Here is a 25,696-nt window from a genome sequence, read left to right on the forward strand (position 1 = left end):
CAAACAGTCCTCTACGGTAACAAATTCACGCAATTTCTAAACTTCCTTTGACCTTCACTTCCTATTAGTTAACAGAAAAGGCAAGCAATGCCATTTATTCCAGAACTTCCAAGGTTCGGTTTCTTGGCTTTGCATTCCAATTCATAACATGTGGTAGTCGTCACACCATGCATGTCGCAATTTCTGCTCAATCAATCCTTCAGTTTTCAATGGTTTCTGCATTGTTTGATTAATTGTTTTCTGTTCTACACACTGCCTTGATGTATAAACTATGAATATATAGTGTTGTGATATAAATGTATTGTTCATCAGAGCAAAACCATCATGCCATTTAATTATACATATTAAAAGACTGACAAGCTGTTGTTGTTACCTGTGATGTATGAGGAATGCTGAGAAAATGACTATGCGTGATCCAAGCAATGTCACTACAACATACTGCACTGTACTAATCAACACATTAGAGTGCTGTCAAACAACTATAGCAAGAAAAAGAGGGCTGTCAATCTTACATGTGCAGATTACATTAAATTAAATGTGGGAACCAAAGTGGAAAAGCTAGAGTTGACAGCCTGAATCTTTGCAGCATTCAGATGTTACAACATGTGAATCAGAGCAGCTGAGAGTGAATTGATGATGAAAATAGATAACAGACTGTATGCACTGAAGAACAGTGCGAGATTCCTCAACCAGCCGCAGCATTTAGGCCTTCCAATTGCACACAATGCCAGATCCAATACTGCAGAATTACAAGACTAGACTTTTAGAACATGATGAGAGATTATTTTTTGCTGTGTGATTGTTGTGGTCTTTCTAATGGTTTTTATGTGGCCGTAGACCTGTAGGACTAGTGCTTGTTTATATGTATATAAGATGACACCCCCACCACTACCACTTACACACTGACATACAGACATGTTTTTCTAAATAGTCTGGGAACCAGAATCAGAACCAGAATCGGTTCCAATGACAGATACCCGGTTTAGACCTGATTCCAAACATATCCTCAAATGCACATCATTAATTTGTACCGGCCCATGTAGATATGCACAAGGCCCATAATGCAAATCGTATTGGACTGTGGAGTACAAATATCTACAGTACCAGAACAACATGTATACAATTTCAAGGTAAGATAACATGCAAGACCTAAACAAGGACATTAAGTTTAATCAGGTCTATAAAATGTTAACTTAATCCTGTCATGGAGAATATCTGCTCCTGTTTTGTTATAATGTTAATCCTGGTTTCACCCATCCTAAAGATTAATGATTAATATTAATATACAGATAATTATTACTTTATCAAAATTCTGACTACAAAAAAAACAGGAGCAAATAGCTAGCTATAACCATGATCCAAGTAACAGCATCCTTGTTTTATCTGTACAAATGAAATACAATCTTGAGGTGCATTAACTTAACTGTTTTCTTTTTATAATAGATTATCACTACCATGCGTACTTCTCCTGTTTAACTAGTGAAACATGTGTTTTAACAAGAAATGTTGCACACATAGCATCTTGGTTGATATCCCTTATTCTGTTATTACGTCTTAGTTCACGTCTTCAAAATTGTACAGCATCAAAAATTCAGTGAAAAGGCAGGGTGCGAGCATGCATATTTATGAACAAACCAGTCAATATAGCACATTGCATTAATCTTTTAAATGTAGCAGTGCCATGCTGGAATTAGCTTTCATTTTCAAAACAGCCTGGTTGTGGTTGTAACCTTATAATCATACAAGCAGGATTCAATGATGATGTGGCACATGTTACTTGTTTTTTTTTTCTTTTTAAATCGCTGTCTTTATAGGTGTGTGTGATTTGTTAGACTGAATACAGATAAGAGGATAATTTCGTACTACTTAATATGCACCGATGAAACATAACCTGGTTAACTGTGCTGATGGCATATCATCAAATGCTTAGGATTACAGATATGGTTGCATTCGTGTAGATCTTAAGGATAAAACAAAATACATTTCGACAAGGAATTGCATTAGTTCCATTACTTAGTTGAACACAAGGTGGTTTCAATAAATACTTTCTGATTTAAATATAGGCCTAATATGTGAAATTCAGTCTACTTAAAACAGTTTTTTTTTTATTATTTTTATATATAATTATTATTAGGTTGAATAAACCACTACCAAATATGAACATTTTGCTATCTACATTCAAGGCAGGTAGCATATCCTCATTACTACCTTAAAAAATTAACTTCTAGCCCTGTTATTATTATTATTATTATTATTCCAAGTCAAGTTTTAATAAAAAATGAATTGTGCTCACTCATCTATCACTCTACCGCTGTTTAATTAACTGAAGCAGGGGCCGGTTGCACAAAATGTCTTAAATGCTTTTAATAACAACAAATAAGAACTGTTGCACAAAAAGTCTTAACTTGAGCCTGATCTTAAATATAAGTCAATTTTTAAGCCTCCCCCTCACCAGGCTTGAATAGGAAAAAAGGGATCTGTTGCTATATAAGCCAACATAGCAGCACCACCAATGTGCTGATTTCTTTAATTAAAAGGGTATTTCACAGGAAAAGAGTATGTAAGGACAGACACAATCCCTTAGAGAATTTAAATAACATTGCAGTTTTTGAAAGACTGCATTTCCACAATGAGAACGTAATAACTGTACTGGAAATGTTACCATATGACTTGGACCCTGCAACTAACAGAAGCCACAGCATCCTCGCAGTCATTCCAGTTTGTGTGGTAATTTGTTTCTATGCCACTGGAAGTTTTTAAAATGTTGTCGAGAGACTTCACAGGGATTCACAAATCGTCAGCCAGAAGGATTAAAAAGCTTCAGTGGTAGATTTATTTAACCCTATTCATGAATGTTTTCTGCACAACCAGCCTTTTTTTTTTTTTTTTTTAATGAACTTCATTCCCGACTTGTCTGTACTCATAACAGCCACACACACATACATTGCTGTTACACAAAATCATGATAAAAAAAAAAAAAAAAATATATATATAAATATATATATATATATATATATATATATATATATATATATATATATATATATATACCCGATTTAAGAATACAGTATTTTCAAGCACTGCATAACTAACATTGACGGATAGATCATTGCATAACAAAGGTATTTGACTGGCTTTACACAAAGTTGGTAATTACACAGCTTCACCAAGAGGTTTGGATGCCACGGCAATGTATATATGACTTCAATACACGGGTCTATGGAAAAAAAAAATAAGTTTATGTATTTATTAGCAACAGTAGCTTAAAACCAATCTTACGTAAGACCTACGAAGTTTTGCTTTGAGGCTTCAAGGTCTTACGTTAGAACAATTTCGCTTGACAAACTAAGCCTTGGACTTAAGTTAAGACTTTGTGCAACCAGCCCCAGGTCCATAAAAAAAAAAAAAAAAAAAAAAAAAAACACAACAACACATCAGGTATTTGTTGTATAATAACTCTAGATAAAAATGATCCATTTTTTATTAAATATTTTTTTCCATGACTGCGAGATCATGTTTTTTCTGTCGGGACTACATCTGTGGCCAAAAGTCTGGCATCACCCTATAGAAATAACTAATTTTACTTCATAAAGTCATATTAAATCTGCTGGATAATATTAAGTTAACACATTAATTACATGCCTCTTTGTAGTTTTCCACACACAATGGAACTGACAAATTGAAAAATGTGACACTTTGAAATCTAACATGAAACACTGTACTACTACTATTACAGCTTCCGGTAGAGTTTTTCAACATCACTTTGTTGTTTCTTTGATTACATTATATTAAATAAAATACCTAAATTATGTTTATTCACATTATCATATACATTATAAAATGCCTCAATCCTAAAATTGTAGCTGATGCAAAACTCTTGGCCAAAGCTGTTTTATAATGATTTATAGTGTTATACAGAGCATTGAAAGCACTAATATTGGACTATTATCCACTGTGAAGCTACAGTATCAAAGCTACTCACTGCAATACCACAGATGCAACTGCTTTCAGGTCATATTGAACCCTTTCTAGTCATCACTATTATTAAGGGATTACATAATAAATTATTCTGATTTCCAATCTCCTTATTAAACAAAGCAACAAAGTTTGTAAAAGACAAACGTACATTACTTTCATCTTAAAACTAATTGGAACTAACAGTTGGAAGGTGCCCACAATTTTTTTTTTCCTTGTTTATAATTAGTGTCAACTTGTACAACTCAACTATTATTAACATTTGCTTTTGGAAATCAGAACGATTTTAAAGTTTCAAAAACGCCTGATGCTGAAGTCAAACTAGATTTAAATATTGAGTTTTATAAAGTGAATACATTAAGATCTCTTGGCTACACAACGGCATGTAAACTAGTGAAATATTTGGAATAGTATGCACTCTTATGCAGATAGCGTGTATATTTCTTACATTTAATCAAAATCAGAAATAACCAGATGAATACAAAAACTCAGGAGATACCTGTAGATGTTTTATATACACCTAACATAAAATGAGTGTACAGTAGGTCAGTTCAGATTAGTGTTACATTCACACCTTAAAATTATGCTCAAAGTGCTTTATCAAAACCACCAAATATTCTAAATAAAATAATATTTTAACAATATGAGGATAATAATTTCCATCAATTATCACTGTGCATTTTGTGACTCCTAAGGTCTTGTTTTTCATATTTAAGCATTTGTTATGATAGCTTAATTAACAAAATAACACAAAGCAGATGGATTCTAATCAAAATTTCACTAGCACTGCATGTGTTCTAATAAGAAAGTAGCTTGGCAATATATCATTGATTTTGCACCTTAATTTCTATTTAATTAGATCAAAAAGGTATGGCAAATGTTATACAGATACTTATCGTCTGCTTTTCAAGCTGTTGATTAAAACGTGTAAATGAAAGCTGTGTTTATTGGACTACTTTCAGTTGTGGAAAGGGCGAAAAAGTATTCCTTTCTTCCACTACTTGAGAATGAGAAGAGAAGTAACTGTGACTTTAAAACCCTTCTCTTTCTAGAATAAGTAACATCATCGCCAGTGCCTTAATTTAATGAGATGTTTGGTCTTTGGGTTTTTTATTTTTTTTTACTTTTCAACACTCTTGCGGCCTACTAGAGTGAGACTGGGACAATGGGAGTGAGGCCCTGAAGCTAGACTAAGTAAAATGTACCTTTACCAAATAAAATATAAACATTATTCTGCTATAGTACAGTGAATGTGTATTCTCATTCTCGTGTACTCAAATACTCGTTTATTGCTCTTACTCTCCCAAGAATAAAAGGCAAATGTGTATGTGTACTACAAGCAGACAGCATTGCACTGTAAGCCGGTAAAGTCAGAAAAGTATAAACAATGTCCAAGATGAGATTTCTTAGTTCAATACTCTATTACGCTTCTGCTTTTCATATCGAATTTTAAATAACTATAGAAATGACGACTATAACAGCGGGAAATTTGTTGCGCAACTAGTTGCTCAGGTGTGGACAAAACAGTTGCAGGTGACTAAGTTGCGCAATTTTGAGATTTGGTTGTGTAACTGATCGCTCAGGTGTGGACCCGGCTGAAGTCAAGTTATAGCAATCAGACTTCCACTATGAAAAAGGCACTTTATACTTGGAGTATGACTGAGAAATAAAAATAATTAAATATATCACGGCAGACTAAATGTGTGCAGGCCAAATAAAATGGGCTGCCAGTTGCCCATCCCTAATATAGAGATGTTTACAAAGCAAAGGAATGACATTTTAAAAGATATGGTTTCTGAATGTATTTCCGCAATTAATTTTAGATAAATGTATGAAATTGGTTTAAACAGTCTTGATGTCAGTTATTAACTTTAGAAACACTTCCCAGTTAAACCTATATTACTAAAATTGTTAAAACTAGATTATAACCAGTGGATTACATTACATTCCTTTGTATGATAAAAGTATATGTAATATGTCAGGGTTTGACACTAACTATGGCCCGGCGGCCTGGGGCCGGTAGAGATCGCAGTTTGGCCAGTAGTTATGAAGGACCACAGGTCTGACTAGGCCGGTTGCATTTTTTAATGTACTGTATAAAGTGTACAGTATAGTGCACATGGCTTCATGAACACAGGAAAATGGGTCAGTGTGCCAAAAAGCTGAAAATCAAATTTACAAACCCATTTTACCCCCCCCCCCCCCCCCCGATAACGGCGAAATTACTCATCCCAACTTTCCCACTGCACGTCTTATTTGTTGCACAGTCAGCACCTGAGACTACGTACTGAAGCGCTGTTGGTAATACTCCTGACCTCGAAATGGCAGGTTTTTACAGTTTGTTTTAAAATGTATTTATGAATTTATTTTAACAACTAAGGAACCAATTGCACCAATAAGCCAAAAGTAAAGAGTTTAATTCAATAACGATAAAGAAAGAAATTATGGGGAAAAAAAGACGAAAATATAGAGTGGAGTGCAAGAATGACTTAATCTGGCTTCAATATGGCAGTGAAACAAATTTCAGTTTCCAAAAACAGCAGCGTTTTGTTGGGAATTCAACATTTAGCTGCCCTCATATCCAGTCTCACAGTAACAGTTCGCAAGATAGCAGGTAGTTTGTCTGCTGCTATGACTGCAGTGAAAAAAGATGCACCAATGAATACCCACACACGCCACATGGAAGCTGGACAACAGGATCAAATTGTCTAAAGTTTTGATTTGGGATACAATGTGTTCAGGTCAGAAATGCCATGCACAATCTTTACAGGACTCGCTCGTATCAGTAATATGATTGGTGCTGACTTGGGAGAGGCTACAAGCGACAACGATCTGAGAACGATTATTTTTATTATGATTACTGTTTGAACAGTGTTTATTATTAGGATTCCAAAAAAATGTGTTAACCTTTTAGTATTGCTGTTACCATGGTATCAGCTTGAAAAAAAAAAAAAAAAGAGTATCATTTGTATACATGCATTTTCAAATCTTGAATACAGTATTTTAATTTTCTGACAAACACGCCAATGTGTGCATGTTAAACAGCTGAAATAATACAACAGCATCTATCGAAAGGCTTGGGTTAGGCACTTTTTTAATTTGAGCTCTCTTTGGTTACCATGCACATTACTAAACATATGGAAATTAAAAACCATCATGAAAGAATATGGATGCGAGCTAAAGTTTTTTTGTTTTTTTTTCCACCCTTTCAGTTTTTTTCAGGACCGAGTGTTTGTGTTCACAGTGCAATTAGCAAGTGCACTCGACTCGCTTATATGATGTGTGAACCAGATGTTTACAATATCCTGCAAGGCATATTTAAAGATGGCAGCTATTGATGACGACGTATTGCTCCTGTTTTTAATATAGCATGTTTTAGATTCTTACATATTTCTGTGGAAGAAAGCACTTTGCTAATTTAATGTAAGCAGTAGGAGAATGCAGTCACAGTACAGCACCGTTCTCCCGCTGTCGGCATTAAAACAAAGCAATTTGAGAAAAGATTGACTATATTTGATTATTTGGTGAGTTTTTTGTCAAGTTCGGCAAGATTTTGGTGTCGGACCAAAAATTTTATCAGAACTTCAATTTCTTGTACTGTCCTTGTAGTTTAGGATTACCAGATTTCCATATTGAAAAACGGTGAGGATTTGTTTTTTCTTCTAATTTACAGACGCCATAGCAACTCTGAAGCCAAAAGTAACAGTATATAAGATACAATAATAGTTTAAAAATTAAACATTGGGTGAATTTATTCCAGATTTTATTTTTATTGTCATCTAGTCAAAACATGTTAAATGTGCAAAAAGCCAGATTAAGCAAATCATCCATAAGGTTATTTATTTTATTTTTAAATGGCACCAACAGACAACCTAATACATTACTCTTATTAACTTGCAGAGCAGGGTGATACAGTTTTGTATGTATTATTGTGCCAGTTAAAATTGTATCCAGGCTAGTAAAAACAGTACCTCAGTAGTAAAAAACAAAAAAACAAATGTAGAGCCATGTATGTATTTCCAGATTGTGTGGACCTGCAGCTCCCCCAGCTGCAGTGCTATGCACAGAACCAAATGGAAGACGAGAGCAACACTATTCATAAGCAGACGTACAAATCGCCATGGTAACCACAGCAAAGGCTATAAAGAAATAGTCTGTAGTCAGATGCTTTCCTAAGAAGACAGTGGCCTCACAATTCTATATACAGCCCAATACTGATTTTCAGACAAATTAATATTTAAAAAAAAATCAATATAAAAAAGGAACAACTTGGCTAGGCTTTTAAAAATGCTTCAAAACATGTAATCAATAAGACCATACAGATTATGATGTGCAACTCTACAACTGTGGAAAATCTATGGAAAATCTCAGCTGTATTAACAAAATAATTCCACCAAATCTTACCTTACATGTACTACAAGCAGATATATTGTATATACAGATGTAATACAGCAGATCTCACATTTTGCAACATGAAAAATGCACAAGTTATATATTTTTTTTATTAAGTCTGCCCAATTATTGTACCTCTGATTTTCTCCCCAATTTGAAATGTCCAATTATTCATATCCACACCGCAGCAATTCCCCACAGAGCTCAAAAGACCAGAGTTTGATGTTTAATGGTGTTTCACGAGCCCCCCCCTCCAAGCATTTGTTAACAAAAAATTAGAAAACATCTTTTGCACTATTTTCCATGCTGCACTTCGTTGAAGGAATGCAGCCAACAAACTTAAGTTGCTCCTGGGAGTTTGAGTCTTAAAAATTGGGAATTTAGTCATAGCAAACCTTTGGTTGTGAGGAGTCATACTGCAGATACGAATGAGAATCAGAAGGTTTGTAGTAGATAGTGGTTTTAATACTGGAATTCAAATCTGTGACGGAGATGTCTAAAATGATACAGTTTTACCTGAGAGATGTTCCATGTGTATTCCAGAGCTGGGTGGAAAATTGCTACAGATTAAATTAACTTTTTAATTATTAACAAATTAGTTGAAATTCCAATATATATATACATATATATATATATATATACACACATACATACATACACACACACACACACTAAATTAAAAGCTACCAATTATGTTTTTATCCTCTATAAACTTGATAGAACTAGTACTGCACAGTATAATTAAAAAAAAAAAAAAAAAAAGGATTTTGCTTTAAATGTAAAACTTTTCACTTTAATGAAATGTATGTCCAAGCACTTGGTAGTTCTTTAGCAGAAAATAAAGCAATTGTACCCTGACAGCTCACTTGTTTATCCTGTTCGTATCCTCCGTGTAGTTTAATTATGGACACAAGTTAATATTGTATTTTGGCAGTCCATCTCTGGCAAGTCAGTTTATATATTTAATAAATCATCAATAACTACATTTAGATAGACTTTGATGGCTACATTGCCTTAATTTGAGTTGACATTTTCAAAATGAATGCAAATATGAACTTTCTGACAGCTACACAATTCACTGCATGGGACATTTGCTATCATACCAGCACAGTTCACTGACACTACAAATGTTTAGGACATTTAGTACACATAACATAAACCCTTCTTCTGCTGCACCAAAGTCTGCATACCAATTACCAGTCTACTTAACTTTTGGCCATGTTAAGCATAAGTGTAATTCCTGGGCTATTTATTTTATTATATATATATATATATATATATATATATATATATATATATATATATATATATATATATATATATATATATATATATATATATCACACACACAGTGCCTATAGCAAGTTTACACCCCCTTGAACTTTTCACATTTTGTTGTGTCAGTGCCTCAGAGTTTCACACTTTTAAATGAGGAATTTTTTCCACTTCTCTACACACCATACTCCACACTGTTGAAGGGAAAAAAAGTTTTTATTGAGAAAAAAATTCTATATTAAAAATACAAAACTAAAAGATCATAATTGGTTAAGTTTCCACCCCCAAGTTAATACTTGGTGGAAGCACCTTCGTCAGCAATTACAGCTTTGAGTCTGTTGGACTAGGTCTCTACCAACTTTTCACACATAGATTTGGTAATATATGACCATTCTTCTTTACAGAACTGTTCAAGCTTTGTCAAGTTCCTTGGGGAGCGTTGATGGACAGCAATCTTCAAGTCATGCCACAAACTTTCGACTGGATTTAGGTTGGGGCTCTGACTGGGCCACTCAAGGACATTTACCTTTTTGTTCCATAGCTACTCCAGTGTAGCTTTGGCTGTGTGCTTTGGGTCAATGTCATGCTGAAAGGTGAACTTCTGTCCCAGTTTCAGCTTTCTTGCAGATTGCAGCAGGTTTTCCTCAAGGACTTCTCTGTACTTTGCCCAATTCATTTTCCCTTTTATCCTGACAAGTGACCCAGTCCCTGCCGAAGAGAAACATCCCCATAACATGATGCTGCCACCACCATGCTTCACAATAGGGATGGTGTTCTTTGGGTGATGCGCTGTGCTGGGTTTGCGCCAAACATAAAGCTTTGCATTTAGGCCAAAAAGTTCCATTTTAGTTTCGTCAGACCACAAAACTTTTTGCCACATGGCTACAGAATCTCCTTGTTTTTTTTTGCATACTTCAAAACGGGATTCAAGGTGGGCTTTCTTGAATAATGGCTTCCTTCTTGCCACCCTACCATACAGGCCAGATTTGTGGAGTGCTTGGAATATTGTTGTAACATGCACACTTTGACCAGTCTTAGCCATAAAAGCCTATAGCCATTGGCCTCTTGGTAGCCTGTCTGACAAGTCTCCTTCCTGGGTCTTGGTGGTGCCATACACCTTCCACTTAATAATCGTTTTGACCGTGCTCCAAGGGATATTCAAGGCCTTTGATATTTTTTTTTAAACCAATCCCTGATCTGTGCCTTTCAACAACTTTGTCCCGGAGTTCTTTTGAAAGCACCTTGGTGCTCATGGTTGAGACTTTGCTTTGAAATGCACTACCCAGAAGAGGGAACCTACAGGAACTGCTGCATTTATCCTGAAATCATGTGAATCACTACAATGTAACATAGATGGAGGTCAGTTAACTTGGTTATACCTGAGCTAATTTAGGATTGCTATTACAAGGGGGGTGGACACTTATCCAACAACAAAGCTATTTCAGTTTTTATTTTTAATTAATTTTCTACAAATTTCTAGAATATTTTTTCACTTGGAAGTTGTGGGGTAGGATGTGTAGAAAAATGGAAAAAAAAAAATATATATATATTTTTTTTTTTTTTTTTTTTAATTCCAGGCTATAAGGCACTGTGTGTGTATATATATATATATATATATATATATATATATATATATATATATATATATATATATATATATATATATATTATTTATTTATTTTAAAGACACTATGCAAATGTCTAAATATAATAAGCTAAAATAATCATTCACTATTCAGTGCATTGAATTTGCAATGGGTGTTAATATAAAATTAAAGATTACAAAGTTGACATTTGACTTGAATTACATTTCAAAATAAGCAAGGCTACAGAAGTTGCACGTGGCAGTATTTTGATACTAAACAAAAAACAATTTAATTTACTTGTGTTATGACACACTTTTTTGTAAACAAGTATTCCTGAAAAAAACAGTCATGTCCTGTGTTCATATCAATAGACATAATATATTAATAATCTTGCATATATTATAATACTTGGACACAATCAAACCCCAACCTATTTAACACTGAAGTGAATAAAGAGAACAGGGTACTTTGTGAACTAAAACAAAGCATGCAGTGTTTACATAACCTGCAAATATGAAGTAAGTATCTGAAATGGTCTCCAAGATACAAGGTTCTGACAGTATGACAGTAGCAGCTTTGAAAAATTACTGCCACAAAAGGGTTCATTTTTCTAGCACATTACTTACCTGACCTGACCTGACCTGACCTGACCTAGAGGCTTATAAAATAGATTGGTGTCTCGAATATGAAGCAAATGTCTCAAAGCATTTGGTCTTTTATCTGGAATAGTACCCATATTGTAGGAGGAATGAAGGGGGGGAGGGATAATTTCACAGCTATTGAAACACGTGAACTGCTTTTTTGGTGATCAATACATTTTTCTGTTGTCTTTTTCCCAATTTGAAAACCCATTCGTACAAAATGTTCCACCCACCTCTGCACCCACTGCCACCAAGTACTATATTGATTGGTCAACAGTGATAGGCTTGCTAGCTATTGAATTCCAACAAAAGTTTCACTATTTAATTATCTAGCTACATATATACTACTTTGGGAGTAAAACTGATGAGCGAGTTCAGCTTGAGAATGTACAAAACACTTAATATATTAAAACAATTACACAAACTGTTTTACTGCTGCTTAAAAAACAGATGCAAACCTAACCTAATACTACTGCCATACATTTCAAAGTTCAACCAGATTAATACAACACTCATTATGTCAATCATATGCAGTAGTATTAACACAGTAAAGTGACAGTATCTATAAAAATGCATACCATCATTCAGAATCAATTTGGAGATCCGTTCATTCAGCTGCAAACCACTGTCTTCAGTTAGTCTTTCCTTTGCACTTTATTCAACAGCTGAACACAGTGAACAGGCTCCTTACCTAGCATTATATTCAATAACGCCCTCACCGAGACAATTAATAACATCAGCTTCTCACCACTTGTATGGGTCTGCTTGCTTTTGCAATATGGAGAGAGGCCAAAGAAATGTATTTATTTTAAACTTCACCACTACAACAACAAATACCAACCAAATGGTGTGCAGTCAAAGAAGCATTTTTTTTTTTTTTTTTATTGATTTAACTGAACAATATATATTGAACAATATAGGACTTTGTATTTGTGGCCGAGTCCACTGCATAAGGGGAGGTGGGGGGATTGATAAAAGTGACTGTTTGGTTTTATTTAATTAAAATGAAATCAAAATCATAATACTGTTCTTTACATTGATGAACATATATATTTGTATGTGTTAACTATACCCTGTTCAGAGACCCACTTTGGGACCTTTTGGAACCACTGATCTCCATCATGTTTCTTCATGCGACTGTCACTGTCAATAGTGATTCTAGAGCATTTTATAAAATACAAATCTAAAGTATACATCTTGATTAGTATCACAATAAAACACAGATTAAAAGTTAATATAACACATTCATGCTGTAAAAACCCACCTGTGGGACAAAGGACATCCTTAGATTTTCCTCAACATTGAAAAAATTAAGCCTTTTCATGAGCTATGAGTACTTAAAGAAGTAACAGAGGAATTATAAAGCTATATACACTCCCCTTATAGTGATGATTAATACTAATGTATAATGTAATTAGTCTAAACACTAATGGTCGTACTGTAGTTATTAAAATGAACTATTACTTTAGTCTTCACTTTTAAAAGGCAGCCATATACAATAGATCATTTCAAAGTGCATTCTTAGCACATTTTCTAAAGTAAACTTCAAATGGCAATTGGAAAATCACAGCACAGAAGGTAACTTAAGGCATAATTTAAACTAGCCCTCTACTATATAATGAAGATTTGTGTTTGTGTTGAAAATTAGATTTTTTTTTTTTTCTTTCTAAAACAAGACGGTATGCCATATTCAAAATCAACATTTTAAAATCAAAAGTAAATGCTAACTTACCGAGGTCAGTGTTGGGGCCTGCCAGCAGCTGTTTAAATTTGTCTAAGCGGGAGGCTTCTCTTTCTGTCATTACCGGAGAACCTGATGTGTTCTGATCAGCCATTCTTGCTACTAAAGGTATTACCGGCCGATGTGGGAGAGACTGTTGCCTTTGGAGTGTTGCTCTTTCACCTACACCTTCTAAAACAGCAACAAAACAAAACAAATACTGCACATTACACAGCACGCGAAAACAATTGTATTCTCGTGTTCAAAATTATATTAATCAATCAGCAAAAATGTTTTTATATTACGCCACCACAAGATGGCACTATAAGCAGAATTATGCATTTTTAATTCCAGTACAGTAATTGCTGAAAAGAACTCAACCCAAAGAGGGATATTTTATGCAAAAAATGTAAAGGGCATGCTCTTTTAACATTATTTTAATCAGTAGTATAATAAAAGTAAATGTCTTAACTAAATAAATCATTTAGCTTCTGTACTTTGTTTCCAGGCATAACTTTCAACAAGTAACGTATGATAATACGTTTCAACTGTGTCAGTAAAGATTGAATACTGAAAGTGGTAAAAGGAAACAGAATGTCCGTGCAGCACATCTTCCATCTTATCTATGTAGGGTTTATAGTGCTAAAGTTTAATGTAAAGTATGTTTCCGAAAGACACTTGTAAGACTCCCCATGTAAATGACAGGACTTGAAACATAGTCATTCCAAAATTAATTATAATATATATATATATATATATATATATATATATATATATATATATATATATATATATATATATATATATATATAAATAATGTGTGTGTGTGTGTATATATATATATATATATATATATATATATATATATGTGTGTGTGTGTGTGTGTGTGTGTGTGTGTGTGTGTGTGTGTGTGTGTATATATATATATATATATATATATATATATATATATATATATATATATATATATATATATATATTTATTTATTTATTTTTTTAAACTCAAATGCTACCACTTACACCTACTTGGTATTTAACATGAACTTGACAAGAATAACATAAACACAACACGTAACCAAAAAGCATGTTAGTAAGTAACAAAATTAAATCTATCAGTATCATGAAACAGTTAATACCCATAACCTACATGCACTAGTGCTTTCTCTCTGTGTTAGTTTACAATAGCTGTAGCACATTCTGAGTTTGCTGTGAAAGTAACGGACGAACAAAGTCATAGTATCTGTTTATCTGAAGAATGAAAGTCCTTGAAAAATACCGACTTCCTTGAAAAATATTGACTAGAATAATAACAACAAGATGTTTATCCTTTTGAAACAGATATTGTCCAATGTATTAAATACTATATAACAAGAAAAGCTTAGAAAACCTTGTTGGTTCTGTGGCACAAAAGTCCATATATCTGGTTCCATACTAGGTTAAAGTAAGTTCTGCTTGCTTCCTTACTTTCAGGTATTCTTTACCTGCAATTCCAGGTAATTTCTCCTCAGCATTGTCACTGGGGTGAAAGTGTGTCACAAGCTGCTAAGCCTGTCAGTCAATACAAGAAGAAGCAGTGGTTGGTTAAAGGCAGGAAAAAATGTGTTGAAGCAGTGAAGACAAGTTCACTCCAAGGATGAAATTACTTAAAGTACAAGACTTGAAAGGAAGATACACTTACAGAGCTTTGTGTTAAACTAGTACGGGACCAGATTTCATGCAAATAAACTACAAAATGATCTCGCAAATGTCCACTGCAAGCCATAATAGGCGTACAGTATTTCATGCTAGATTTCGAAATGTTTTTTTTTTTTTTTTTGGAGGGAATCGCCAATTATTTGTTCTCGTTTTTTCTCCCAAATTTGGAAAGCCCAATTTATTTATTTTTTTTTAATATTTCAACCCGGCTCACCACTGCCACCCCCACGTTGACTTGGGAGAGACGAAGACAGACACATGCGTCCTCTGAAACACGTGCCGTCAGCCTGTCCACTTCTTTTCACTCTGCAGGCCCACCATGCAGCCACCTCAGAGCTACAGCGTCGGAGGACCACGCAGCTCTGAGCAACTTACAGGCAGGCCTGCAGGCGCCCAGCAAGTCTACAGGAGTCGCTCCCCACCCGTGTGGCGCTCGGCCAATTGTGCACCGCCACCTGGGAACTCCCATCCACAGTGGGCAGCAGAATAGCCTGGACTTGAACCGGAGGCCTCCATGCTATAGGGCGCATCCTGCACTCCAAGCACAGCACCTTCGCTGGAGCCCCTAAATGTCACATTTTATAATTGTTAGTTTTTTGTTAAGTATATGGAAAACTACAATTGTATCTAATTCAATATGTTAACGTAACATTATTCAGCAGGTTTCAATCGACTATGTAAAAAAAATAGTTAATTGTATAGGGTGATGATTCAAAACTTTTGACCATATCTGTAGATAAAGAAGGAAGATAACATACAATCTTTCCATGTAATGCCATTATATTACTAACCTCGGAATTACAATATTTTCATTATGTAACTGAATGTGCAAAGTCCAGGTTAATTTATTGGTTGTGTTTGAACACAGTCTATAACCATGACTGGAATACTATTTTTAGAATATTACAAACCTTTTGATGTTGCAATGTGTGCCTCACTGAAAGACTTCACCATTCTGTTTTCACTGTAAGAACTTGAAGCAGTCTGTGTTACTTCTACTTCTACTTCTTCTTTGTCCTTATCCTTCTCCCCCTCCTCCTCCTCCTCCTCCTCTTTTTCAAAATACTCTTCTTGCTGTTTTTGTTCCTGCAACTTGCTGTGGTTTTCAATTACTTTATTGGCTGTTTCCATAACAACTTCTATATTTAAGTTCTCGGCAGCCCTTGCTAAAAGTTCGTCGTCATCTTCTCCAACATCCCATGCATCACTCGTAATGCTTTCAAACTCCTGAAAGGTTGTTGCTTTCTTTGGTTTCACTGGTGTTGTATGTGACACGTTGCCGGTTTTCATTAAACTGAAAGAAAGGTTACACGTTAATGGAAAATATGCCTAGTATTGTGATTATTTCTCTAGTGACATTTTCTAAAAAAAATAAAATAAAAAAAATTATATATAAATAATATTTTACTCTACCAAGAAATAGAACAAGCATTTACCTAGAAAAACGGCATTATACGTTGTTTCATTATTAGTACTGTAAAATGTCCTATGGTGACAGGAGTTTGCAATGGAAATGGAAACATTAAAAGAACAAAACAATCTCTCCCCTGAAAGGATACAAACTTGTTTAAACTGTATCCAGTAAATGCACATGCAGCAACATCAGGAACACATGAATGAAAACATGAATAAAGGAAATTTAGAGATCGTAGTAGCTAACAAATGTTTAAAAAATGTCTCAAATGCAGTTTTTTTTTTTTTTAAATAAACATGTATTTTTATTTTAAAACATGCTATCTGGCACTACACTAGGTTGAAGAAATCTCTGTTTGCAAGACATGCTTTCAGATTATCTTGGACAGACTTATTTCACCTAGAGAGTCAAACTGTCCCCACCCCTTCAGGACTTACTTTTCTTTCAGTAACCAACCAGCTGCTTCATCAAATGACTGACATACCCCGCAGCCAGTAACATTCTTTGACCCCAACGACACCGCTTGGGTGAAATGACCAAGGAAGTAAAGCACTTGCACACAGTGTTGCCGGATTGGGCTTGTATTTTTTTTTATTGTGCGTGAAAAAATGGCTTTGGGAGGATGCCTAATTTTGGCCTAGTTTTGGGCATTTGTGCAGGTATTACCTTTGTATATGGGCAGTTGTGCGGGTATTACCTTTGTATATGGGCAGTTAACGTGCCATGCCATTTTTGATGTCCCAATAAAAAAAAAGCAATATATAGGAAAAGTAGAAAATAAACTATATTACACAATGACAATGCTCATTGTGATCTATTTCAGACATAATCTACAAATATTTAAATATTTTCAGTTTTTGCACAATATCGGTTTAAACCTGTGAAATGTCCTTTGGTGTGACTGTCCTGAGCAAAGTTGTAAAAAGTGAAACACTAATAAATCTACTTCAGTTGTTATAAAATCTATTTTTTATGTTCCTGGCATAATTTTACACATTCATACTTGTCCTGTAAACACATTAATCTTAGCTACTTGTACATTTTACCAGTTTACTAAGTTTTGTCCCTCAAACTCATGTCCTCTGGTGTAACATACGTTTTGCGTTTCAAAAACATGATTTTATTTGGATGCCTATGCTGGAATTGAGGACCCATTCAAATAGGAAGTCCAGAAGACATTGGCAGAGCACATGCTGTAAGGAGGTGAGATTTTGTCTTTGAAATATCTAAATAATTCAGTTTTCTGATACCCTTCTGATTGTGTATCCACTTAATGTCCTTTGGTGCGACACCCTTAATATTAATATAATAATACAATTATCAGCTAATAAATGATATGATCAAAGAACAAACCCAACAGAATACCTCCAATGTAATTGAATTGTGTAGCTGGCTATAATGAGGCCTTTAAGTAAACAGAGTCAGTACGTTCCTCTGGTGTGACCCCATATGTCCTCAGGTGTGACACATGTTGTGACACATGCAGTGGTCACACCAGAGGACACAGTGGTCAACCCAGAGGACACATTGGTCTTCTTTTTGAGTCAGTACAATTATATTTGCAAAAAAACTGCTGCTTCTCATAATAAAACTTAACATAGTTATATATTTTTCACATTATGAACAGTTGATAGCTATTTCCACACTTTTAAAAGAAGAAATTTACAATAAGTTTTTGTTTTTGTTTTTTTTTAGTGTGGAAATAGCTATCAACTGTTCATAATGTGAAAAATATATAACTATATATAAAATAGCAATGATCATGTTTTCATTCATCTTATTACTTATAGTAACATAAAAAACATGAGAGAAACAGACACCATACACATACTCAGTGACAGGCCTGTTACTCAATATTGAAACCGGGACAATTGCTACTTGATGAGCACAATTCCGTTCAGGTGTGGGTTCGAGCATGTGACTTTTCACAGAAAAGGCACATGGGAAAGGTGTCCCAGATGGCGTGGCAGGTATAGTAAAAAGGATGGCTGACAAACAGCGGCAATGACTTGCAGTCTCCCAAAGAACTGTATGAGTTTCTCAGCAAAAAATCATCGAGCACTATCAACTTTAAATGGATAGAGGAATCTGACATACTCCGGCACGATGAAATGCTTCCAGACTCTGTGAAGAAAGTAACTGGGTTAATGAATACACACCAAATCCTCTCATCTTCACCAGGAGTCACCTTCTATAGAGATGTCAGTTGTTTCTGTGAACGCCCAGGGATCTGCTCCTGCTACAAACCAACGAAACTTGATTTTGGAAACAAAGACGGACCTCGTGTAGAGGACCCACAGCACAGTAATGAGCCAGATAACCTCTTCTCTAGCTCTGCTGATAGTGAGGATGAAGTGGATAAGTATGCCGTGGGATGCTTTGTGTTCGTCAAATATGATGATAACCCATATGTCAGCCAGATAACCAAGATCCCTGATGATGAAGAAGTAGAGGGGAATTGCATGGTACAGCTTGGGAAGAAAAATGCTTTTGTCTGGCCAGAGAGACCTGATTGTACATGCTACGTGTTACACAATATTGTGAGCAAAATATCAGAGCCAGAGCCATCCCGTCACTCTGCCAAGCGTGCAACTTTGACTGGATGCTATTCAATCAGATGTAATTATGAAATGAGACCTCTTCATAATAATTAGGTCTTTTACGACCTTGAGATAGATTGTTTATAGGTCTACTTCACATCAGATAGCTTTTCTACTAGAAGAAAATATTCTAGTTTTTATGTTTTTTTTTTTTTTTTTTTTATTTCTTGTGTTGTTTTAAAGTTGTATTCCAATGTATGACTGCTAAACTGTGAAAAACCTTATGAACTGTCACCCTGATGAAGGTTGTTACTGTAGCTTAAACATAGGTTCTTAAATGTGTTTGTTAAATACAATTGCCATTATTTCTGGAGTGCATTGAGTTTGCATCTTTCTTTTCTTTTGACTGAATTTGCTCCATTGGGCAGCACATCTGTAATACTGTTCGGGTGTAGGCCTACATCTTTTGTTACCACTTCATTCAATGTTTTATTACACATTTTCAAAATGATCCTTTATATGGCAAGTGCCCATATATTTTAAATAGTTTTAATGTATTAACAATATTTTTAAGCAAAATACTAAGTTATATGATACACAACCCTAGTGTTTAGCCAAGAATTATGAAGAATCATCTGAAGCATTCTTCAACAAAATTCCCTGGTCCAATGACACTAAATATACTAAAACATAGGACCCAAAAATGGACCCCAGTATGTCTGGAGAAATTTTTTTAAAAAGCATTCAAATGAAGAAAACCTTGTACTTTCAGTTAAATGTAGAGGTGGTTTGACCATGGTATAGGGGCTTTAGTTCAGAAACTGTGACCGAAGATCGAACATTTCACAAAATACTTTCTACTGAGTAGCACACAGTTTATCCTCCAACACAACAACAAACCAAAGAATACAGCTAAGTGAGCTCTGCAATCCTTGAAGAGAGACAGGGGTCACAATGTTCACTTTATCATTTAATTGATTTTTCAGTTGATTCAGTACACTAAACACAACAGTGGCAATGGCCCCGCAGACACTTATAAATCGCACTGTGATTTTATTTATTGTTTTTATTTTAGGGTATTTATTTTGTAAGTGCACTGTTTTGTTTGCCATTCACTATGTCTGTCAAAGTTAAAGTTCACATACCTTTTTAATTTCAGAGTTCCCTCTAAGCTTTTTCGATACTGAGAAACTTGCCCTTTTGACTGAGAAAGTGTAAATTATCAGTGAGAAACCTTCGGTCACTCATTAACCCTTTTAATATATTTTTGAATTTAAACAAGACATTTATTGTGGCTCTGCCTCTGATTTTGAATCATCCTCTGATCCTATGCAGCCCTGTCAGTTATTGTCATAGATATAGACTCCCATTGGCCAGGGTACAGTTAGTATGTCTCCTGTGATTATTATTATTATTATTATTATTATTATTATTTGTTTTTTAAAGTAAATAAATAAAAAATTGATGAAAAATGTAACAAAACAATGAAAAAGTGAAATGCAAGTTGGTGTGAAATATTTAAGTTCTTTAAGTGTGGTTGTTGCTAACAACATTTTATAAATCTTTCATTTACTATATAGGCTACATTCACAGACATATATTAGCACCCTACACTTATACAATATTTCAAGGTAACAGGTTAAGGACAAGCATTTGTAAACTTTTTTTTAAAGAAAGTGAAATACACAATTCTTAGTAATTTAACAAATATCTTTATCAAAACACAAGCAAACATATTTCATTTAAAGTAGTCGTTCATGCTTAAATTATTGGAGCCCCTGCCTTAGTATTGTTTGTGTCCTCCTTTTTTATTTCGGTTTTCAGGCAGTTAAGATAATTATTAACCCACTGCATATTTCTTTCAGCTCACAGATTAGGTTTTTGCAATGCTTGGCTACAGCTTTTGTCAGATTAGTCCTAAGCATTTCTATTGGATTGAGATCTGGTGATTATGAAGGCCAGTACAAAAAGGTGTATTTTTGACTAATGTGCTGAATACATTTTTACCAGTTTCAAAACGCTTGAGATGACTTCTGAAATGGTAATTTTTTAAAAGGGAAATAAAACAAAAACCGTCAAAGTGTGAGTATTGTGATTTTTATTTATGTTTACCAGATTATTTATACTTCTATAAATATATTCAATTATATGACAACGTAAAAGCTGTAAAGTTCAAGAGCAGCACTCTCTATAGAGGCAGAATCACAATACGCCTGCTTCGCCCACCCTACCCTACCCTACTTCGATGATGCCTGAGCGAGCTCTGCACTAATGTGACGTGCATTTTTACAGAAGAAAATCAGAGAATCAGCTGCAAGACAGACATATGCTTATGTTAATAATTTGTAAGAATGGTCTCAAAATAATAGGTTTACCTCGCGAGTCTGGAGTCTCGGTTGAGGTTGATATTTATGATAATAACTTGCGAAAGTTAGTAAACTGAGTAAGACGGTTGTTGCCATTTACTGTGAAAAAGTGTGTGCATTTTAGCCTTAGCGGGAATGCTGGTGCCTACCTTCTTTTAGTGTTTGGCACGTTCATGGTTTTTGCTTTATTTTGACTACAATTTTAGTTCCATTGGCTCTGTGCTACCAAATTATTAGGTGGCTAACAAAGGCAACACTAGAGTGAGAGTCAATCAGGAAATGTGAAATCTGTCAAAATTAGCTCAAATTAGGATACACATCAAGAATAAAAACTGAACACTTTCATAGTGGTTATTAATTTTGCTTTTTCAAGCACTCTGACAGAAATATGATCCTTAAAATATCCTATTCACATGAACGTACATGATGAGCTACATATCATATGCCTCAAGTACAGTCAGTATTAATACAGTGTTCACCCTTTATAAGGCTGCCCTGTATACTGAGGAACAGTCTTGGCTCCTATTTGCCCCACAATTCCATTACACTAACACTAGTAGTCTCTTTATATGGCAGAACACAATTAGCACGGCCTCTTAACTATGGCTCCCGACTACAGCACTATAAAGAATAAGCACTGTATCGGGCGTAGTTAACAAGACTGGTCTCAGTTGGTGTAACACATAATTAAAATGTTTAGATGTAATAACAGCTGCTGTGGAATTAAATCCCCTCCCCACCCACGTTTCAGAATAACATGCACAGAAATGTCTGCGGCTTCATTTACTGTACACTTCGCAGCAATATATAAAATGTTGAAACAAGGTGTGGATAATTTTTTTTGTGAAGAATGATCCCAAAAAACAGGGCCATGACAGTTTGGATGACAAGGAAGATGAAGACAAAGATGACCGTGAAACTGTACTTAATAAAGATTCATCCTGTCTGATGACTTGGAGGCGCACAAACCCTTAGAATGACGCGATGAAACCTTCAAAACTTATTAGGCACCTAGAAAAAAAACACCCAGCATTAAAAAGGAAAATATCTCAATTTTTTTAAACGAAAAAAAGTTGAGTTTGAAGGCCAACAACATTTAATTCGTATGACCACTTTTACGATTGGTGAAGAACGTATACTCCCTGCCACTACAGACATCTGCAGGGAGATTTTGGGAGAATCAGCCGCTAACAAGGTGGGCCAAGTTCCCCTCTCTGATAGCATGGTTTCTAGGAGGATTACGGCCATTGCAGAAGACATAGGAACAACTGTTACGGAGAATAAAAGGCACCCACTGGTTTGCCATTCAGCTCGATGAAGCAATCAATCAATGTCGTAAACAAGGCAATGCTTTTAGTCTGTGTACATTATGAATATGAGAAGGTCCTTCACGAGGATTTCTTGTGCTGTCTTGCACTGTCTAAGAACACTATGGATGTATAAGTCTTCAGAGTTCTGGACAAATATGTATCAAGCATGCTCAACTGGAGAAGTTTTGTGTGGTAGTACTGACGGTGCTGCTGCGATGACTGGAAGACTCTCCGGCCTCACGACTACAATTAAAGCAGTCACCCCTGAATATGAATCTACCACCTGTTTTATTCACTGTGAAATTTTGGCCAATAGGAAATTATCATCTGAGCTTCACAATATTTTGAACAACTTGGTGAGTGTTGTCAATCAGATAAAAGCAAATGCTCTAAATTCTCTTACTGTTATCCAGTACCAAACACACATTTTAAAAACTGTGCCACTCAACAACCTCTCCACCTTCAAATTGAGCGGTCCCTGGCACAGGCAGCCACAACCAAAAATCTCACAAGAAATTTTAAACTGTCAAAATACGGGTCACACAATCAAAGCTACACCACCTGTAATAGAATGGTATAAAAGGGGAGAAATCAGGCTGTAAAAATATAAATAATAATTGACCATATTTTGAAACACCTTAACTATTTAATACTGCATATATTGTGTGGTCAGTATATAACATGTACTAAACACTTTTATATGACTTACTTTGCATGGAGAAGGGGGTCAAAAGGTGGATGTTGTGCTCCATACACATGCTGAATGCTGAAAGAAAACAAAAATAAGTGTGTATTGGAACACAATCTGTTCCAAGTGGCAGTGGACTTATAGTAAACACAGCAGTCATTCATGTCTGGTGGGTCAATGGAGGTGGCAGACCAACCGTATACGATAACTTGTATAGGAAATATTAAAATATCTAAATTCTACAGTATCACCAATAACATTCAGCAAGCAGTCACATCCAAACAGGCCCACTGGTCTTCTGTATGAAAAGCAACAAGCTGTCAAACATGAGCCAATAAGAAAGCACTATTAGATTTTGGAACCAATGAATGGTATATGTGGACAGATTTCTCAAGAGAGAAAATAGGTGTAATTAAAAAAATAAATAAATAAAAAAGAGGGTTCTGAATATATGCTAAAAAGGCATCAAAATCAGATTACTGTCGAATGCATTGAAAGTGCTCACTTTAAAATGTGTTTGGACATGATGCTATGTTGATATGAGGCCCATAGAGATAACGAACTTTCATTTTAATTAAAAAAGAAAAAACATACTGGACTTGAATTTCTTATTCGTAGTCCACATTTTCTACAGTGCAGTAAAAAAAAAAAAAAAAGATAATAAATTTCAAACTATGAAGATCGGTTGATGGGTAGAGCCAGGGCACTGTCATCCACGCATAAATACTTTAATAATCGTACACACATAAAAAGCATATCCTACATTAATCTATTTGCAATATGATTAAAAATTAATGTATCTTAATTACACATATTATGAGCTCTGCAAAAACACAACTTTTCAACTCCGATTTGACATGCAATAATGCACCGTTTCACAGTGGGTTTAAATCATTTTCCATTCTTAATAATTGGTGTAATTGTTTAATTTAATTACACTGGAAACAGTAAAACGAAAGTAACCATCCCTTCCTCCTAACTCAGTTGTATGAATATTAAACCATTCATAAACAGAACACGTCACAAACCTCCCGGGGACCTTCGAGACGTTCCTCTTCCAGAATTGCTTTTTGCCTCCGTCGTTTGACATTTTCTGTTTGTTGTGCGTTATCCTTTTGCTCATTTAGAGGCTGGTATTTTAAAAAGATTGCAAGACAATGTTTAGGTACTCATAGTCTCTTCCTGAAAAACTCAGTGAGCCGCCATATTGACAGCCTCCAGCGAACAAGCACTGTTTCTATTGGCTGGGTCAAGTAAACTATGGTTTTCCCCAATGAAAAGTGAGACTTTCCTTATGTGACTAAAACACAAATACACGTCAAAAATTCGTTTTTAAAGAGATGATGATGTCACATCATTTCTGAAATAATGTTCTTTTAACTACAACTATATCTGTAAATGTTTACGTTACAGTTGGTTTGTTCTATTTCTAGACTAATACAACAATATTAGTAGCACAATACCAGGGACGTACTAAAGGGATTTGTTATTATTGTTTGGAAAATGTAATGTATCCAAATTGGCAAAAAAAAAAAAAAAAAACTATTGTAATAGATTTTAACTGGAAATGGAAGAATTTATAGATTTATGTTCCTGTTTTGAGTATGGGTATGAATAATCTCATTGCTATAACAAATTAATTTCTCCAGATATCTAGATTACGAATTATAAACCATATTAAGTATAATTAATTAATTAATTAATTAATAATACATTATTGGCCATTCCTAAAGAATTAGCAACCTGTGCAGTAAGGAATAGGGTTACTTGTTTTCATTCACAGGCTGATAGCAGTTTATAAATTGTTTTTAAATAATGCATTTTGCTGTGGTAACTACTGAAGCACTGTTCAACCTCAGATGCTGAAGGGATTTAAACTAGAGATGTGGCATGTGTCTGGCTCTCAACTGTGCATGACAGCAGAACGCATGTCTTGATGGTCCACTACTCTTTGTCAATCTGACAGAACAGTGGAGCTGGAAGCTGTCTGTCAAGATGAGAATAACTGTCAGAGGTCCACTGTAGAAATCAGGATATGGACAGGAGAGCAGGAGATGACAGTGATTTAAATCACTGGAACAGTGAAGGAGCTCA

The 25,696-nt window shown here is 34.9% G+C and overlaps 1 protein-coding gene across 1 annotated transcript in view; it reads right to left on the minus strand.

Moving 5' to 3' along the window:
* Nucleotides 1-24,817, minus strand: part of LOC121319753 (TBC1 domain family member 22B-like) — a 201,882-nt gene extending 177,065 nt beyond the window's left edge. Inside the window, exons 1-4 of the mRNA XM_041257529.1 lie at nt 24,631-24,817; nt 23,624-23,680; nt 16,196-16,578; nt 13,602-13,781 (exon numbers count right to left, since the gene is read on the minus strand). Of these exons, the coding sequence (XP_041113463.1) occupies nt 13,602-13,781; nt 16,196-16,578; nt 23,624-23,680; nt 24,631-24,725 (715 nt within the window). The 5' untranslated portion in view covers nt 24,726-24,817. The remainder of the gene's footprint in view (nt 1-13,601; nt 13,782-16,195; nt 16,579-23,623; nt 23,681-24,630) is intronic.
* Nucleotides 24,818-25,696: the final 879 nt, after the last annotated feature.

The sequence above is a fragment of the Polyodon spathula genome, chromosome 8 (assembly GCF_017654505.1).
Source record: "Polyodon spathula isolate WHYD16114869_AA chromosome 8, ASM1765450v1, whole genome shotgun sequence".
Classification (NCBI taxonomy): Eukaryota; Metazoa; Chordata; class Actinopteri; order Acipenseriformes; family Polyodontidae; genus Polyodon; species Polyodon spathula.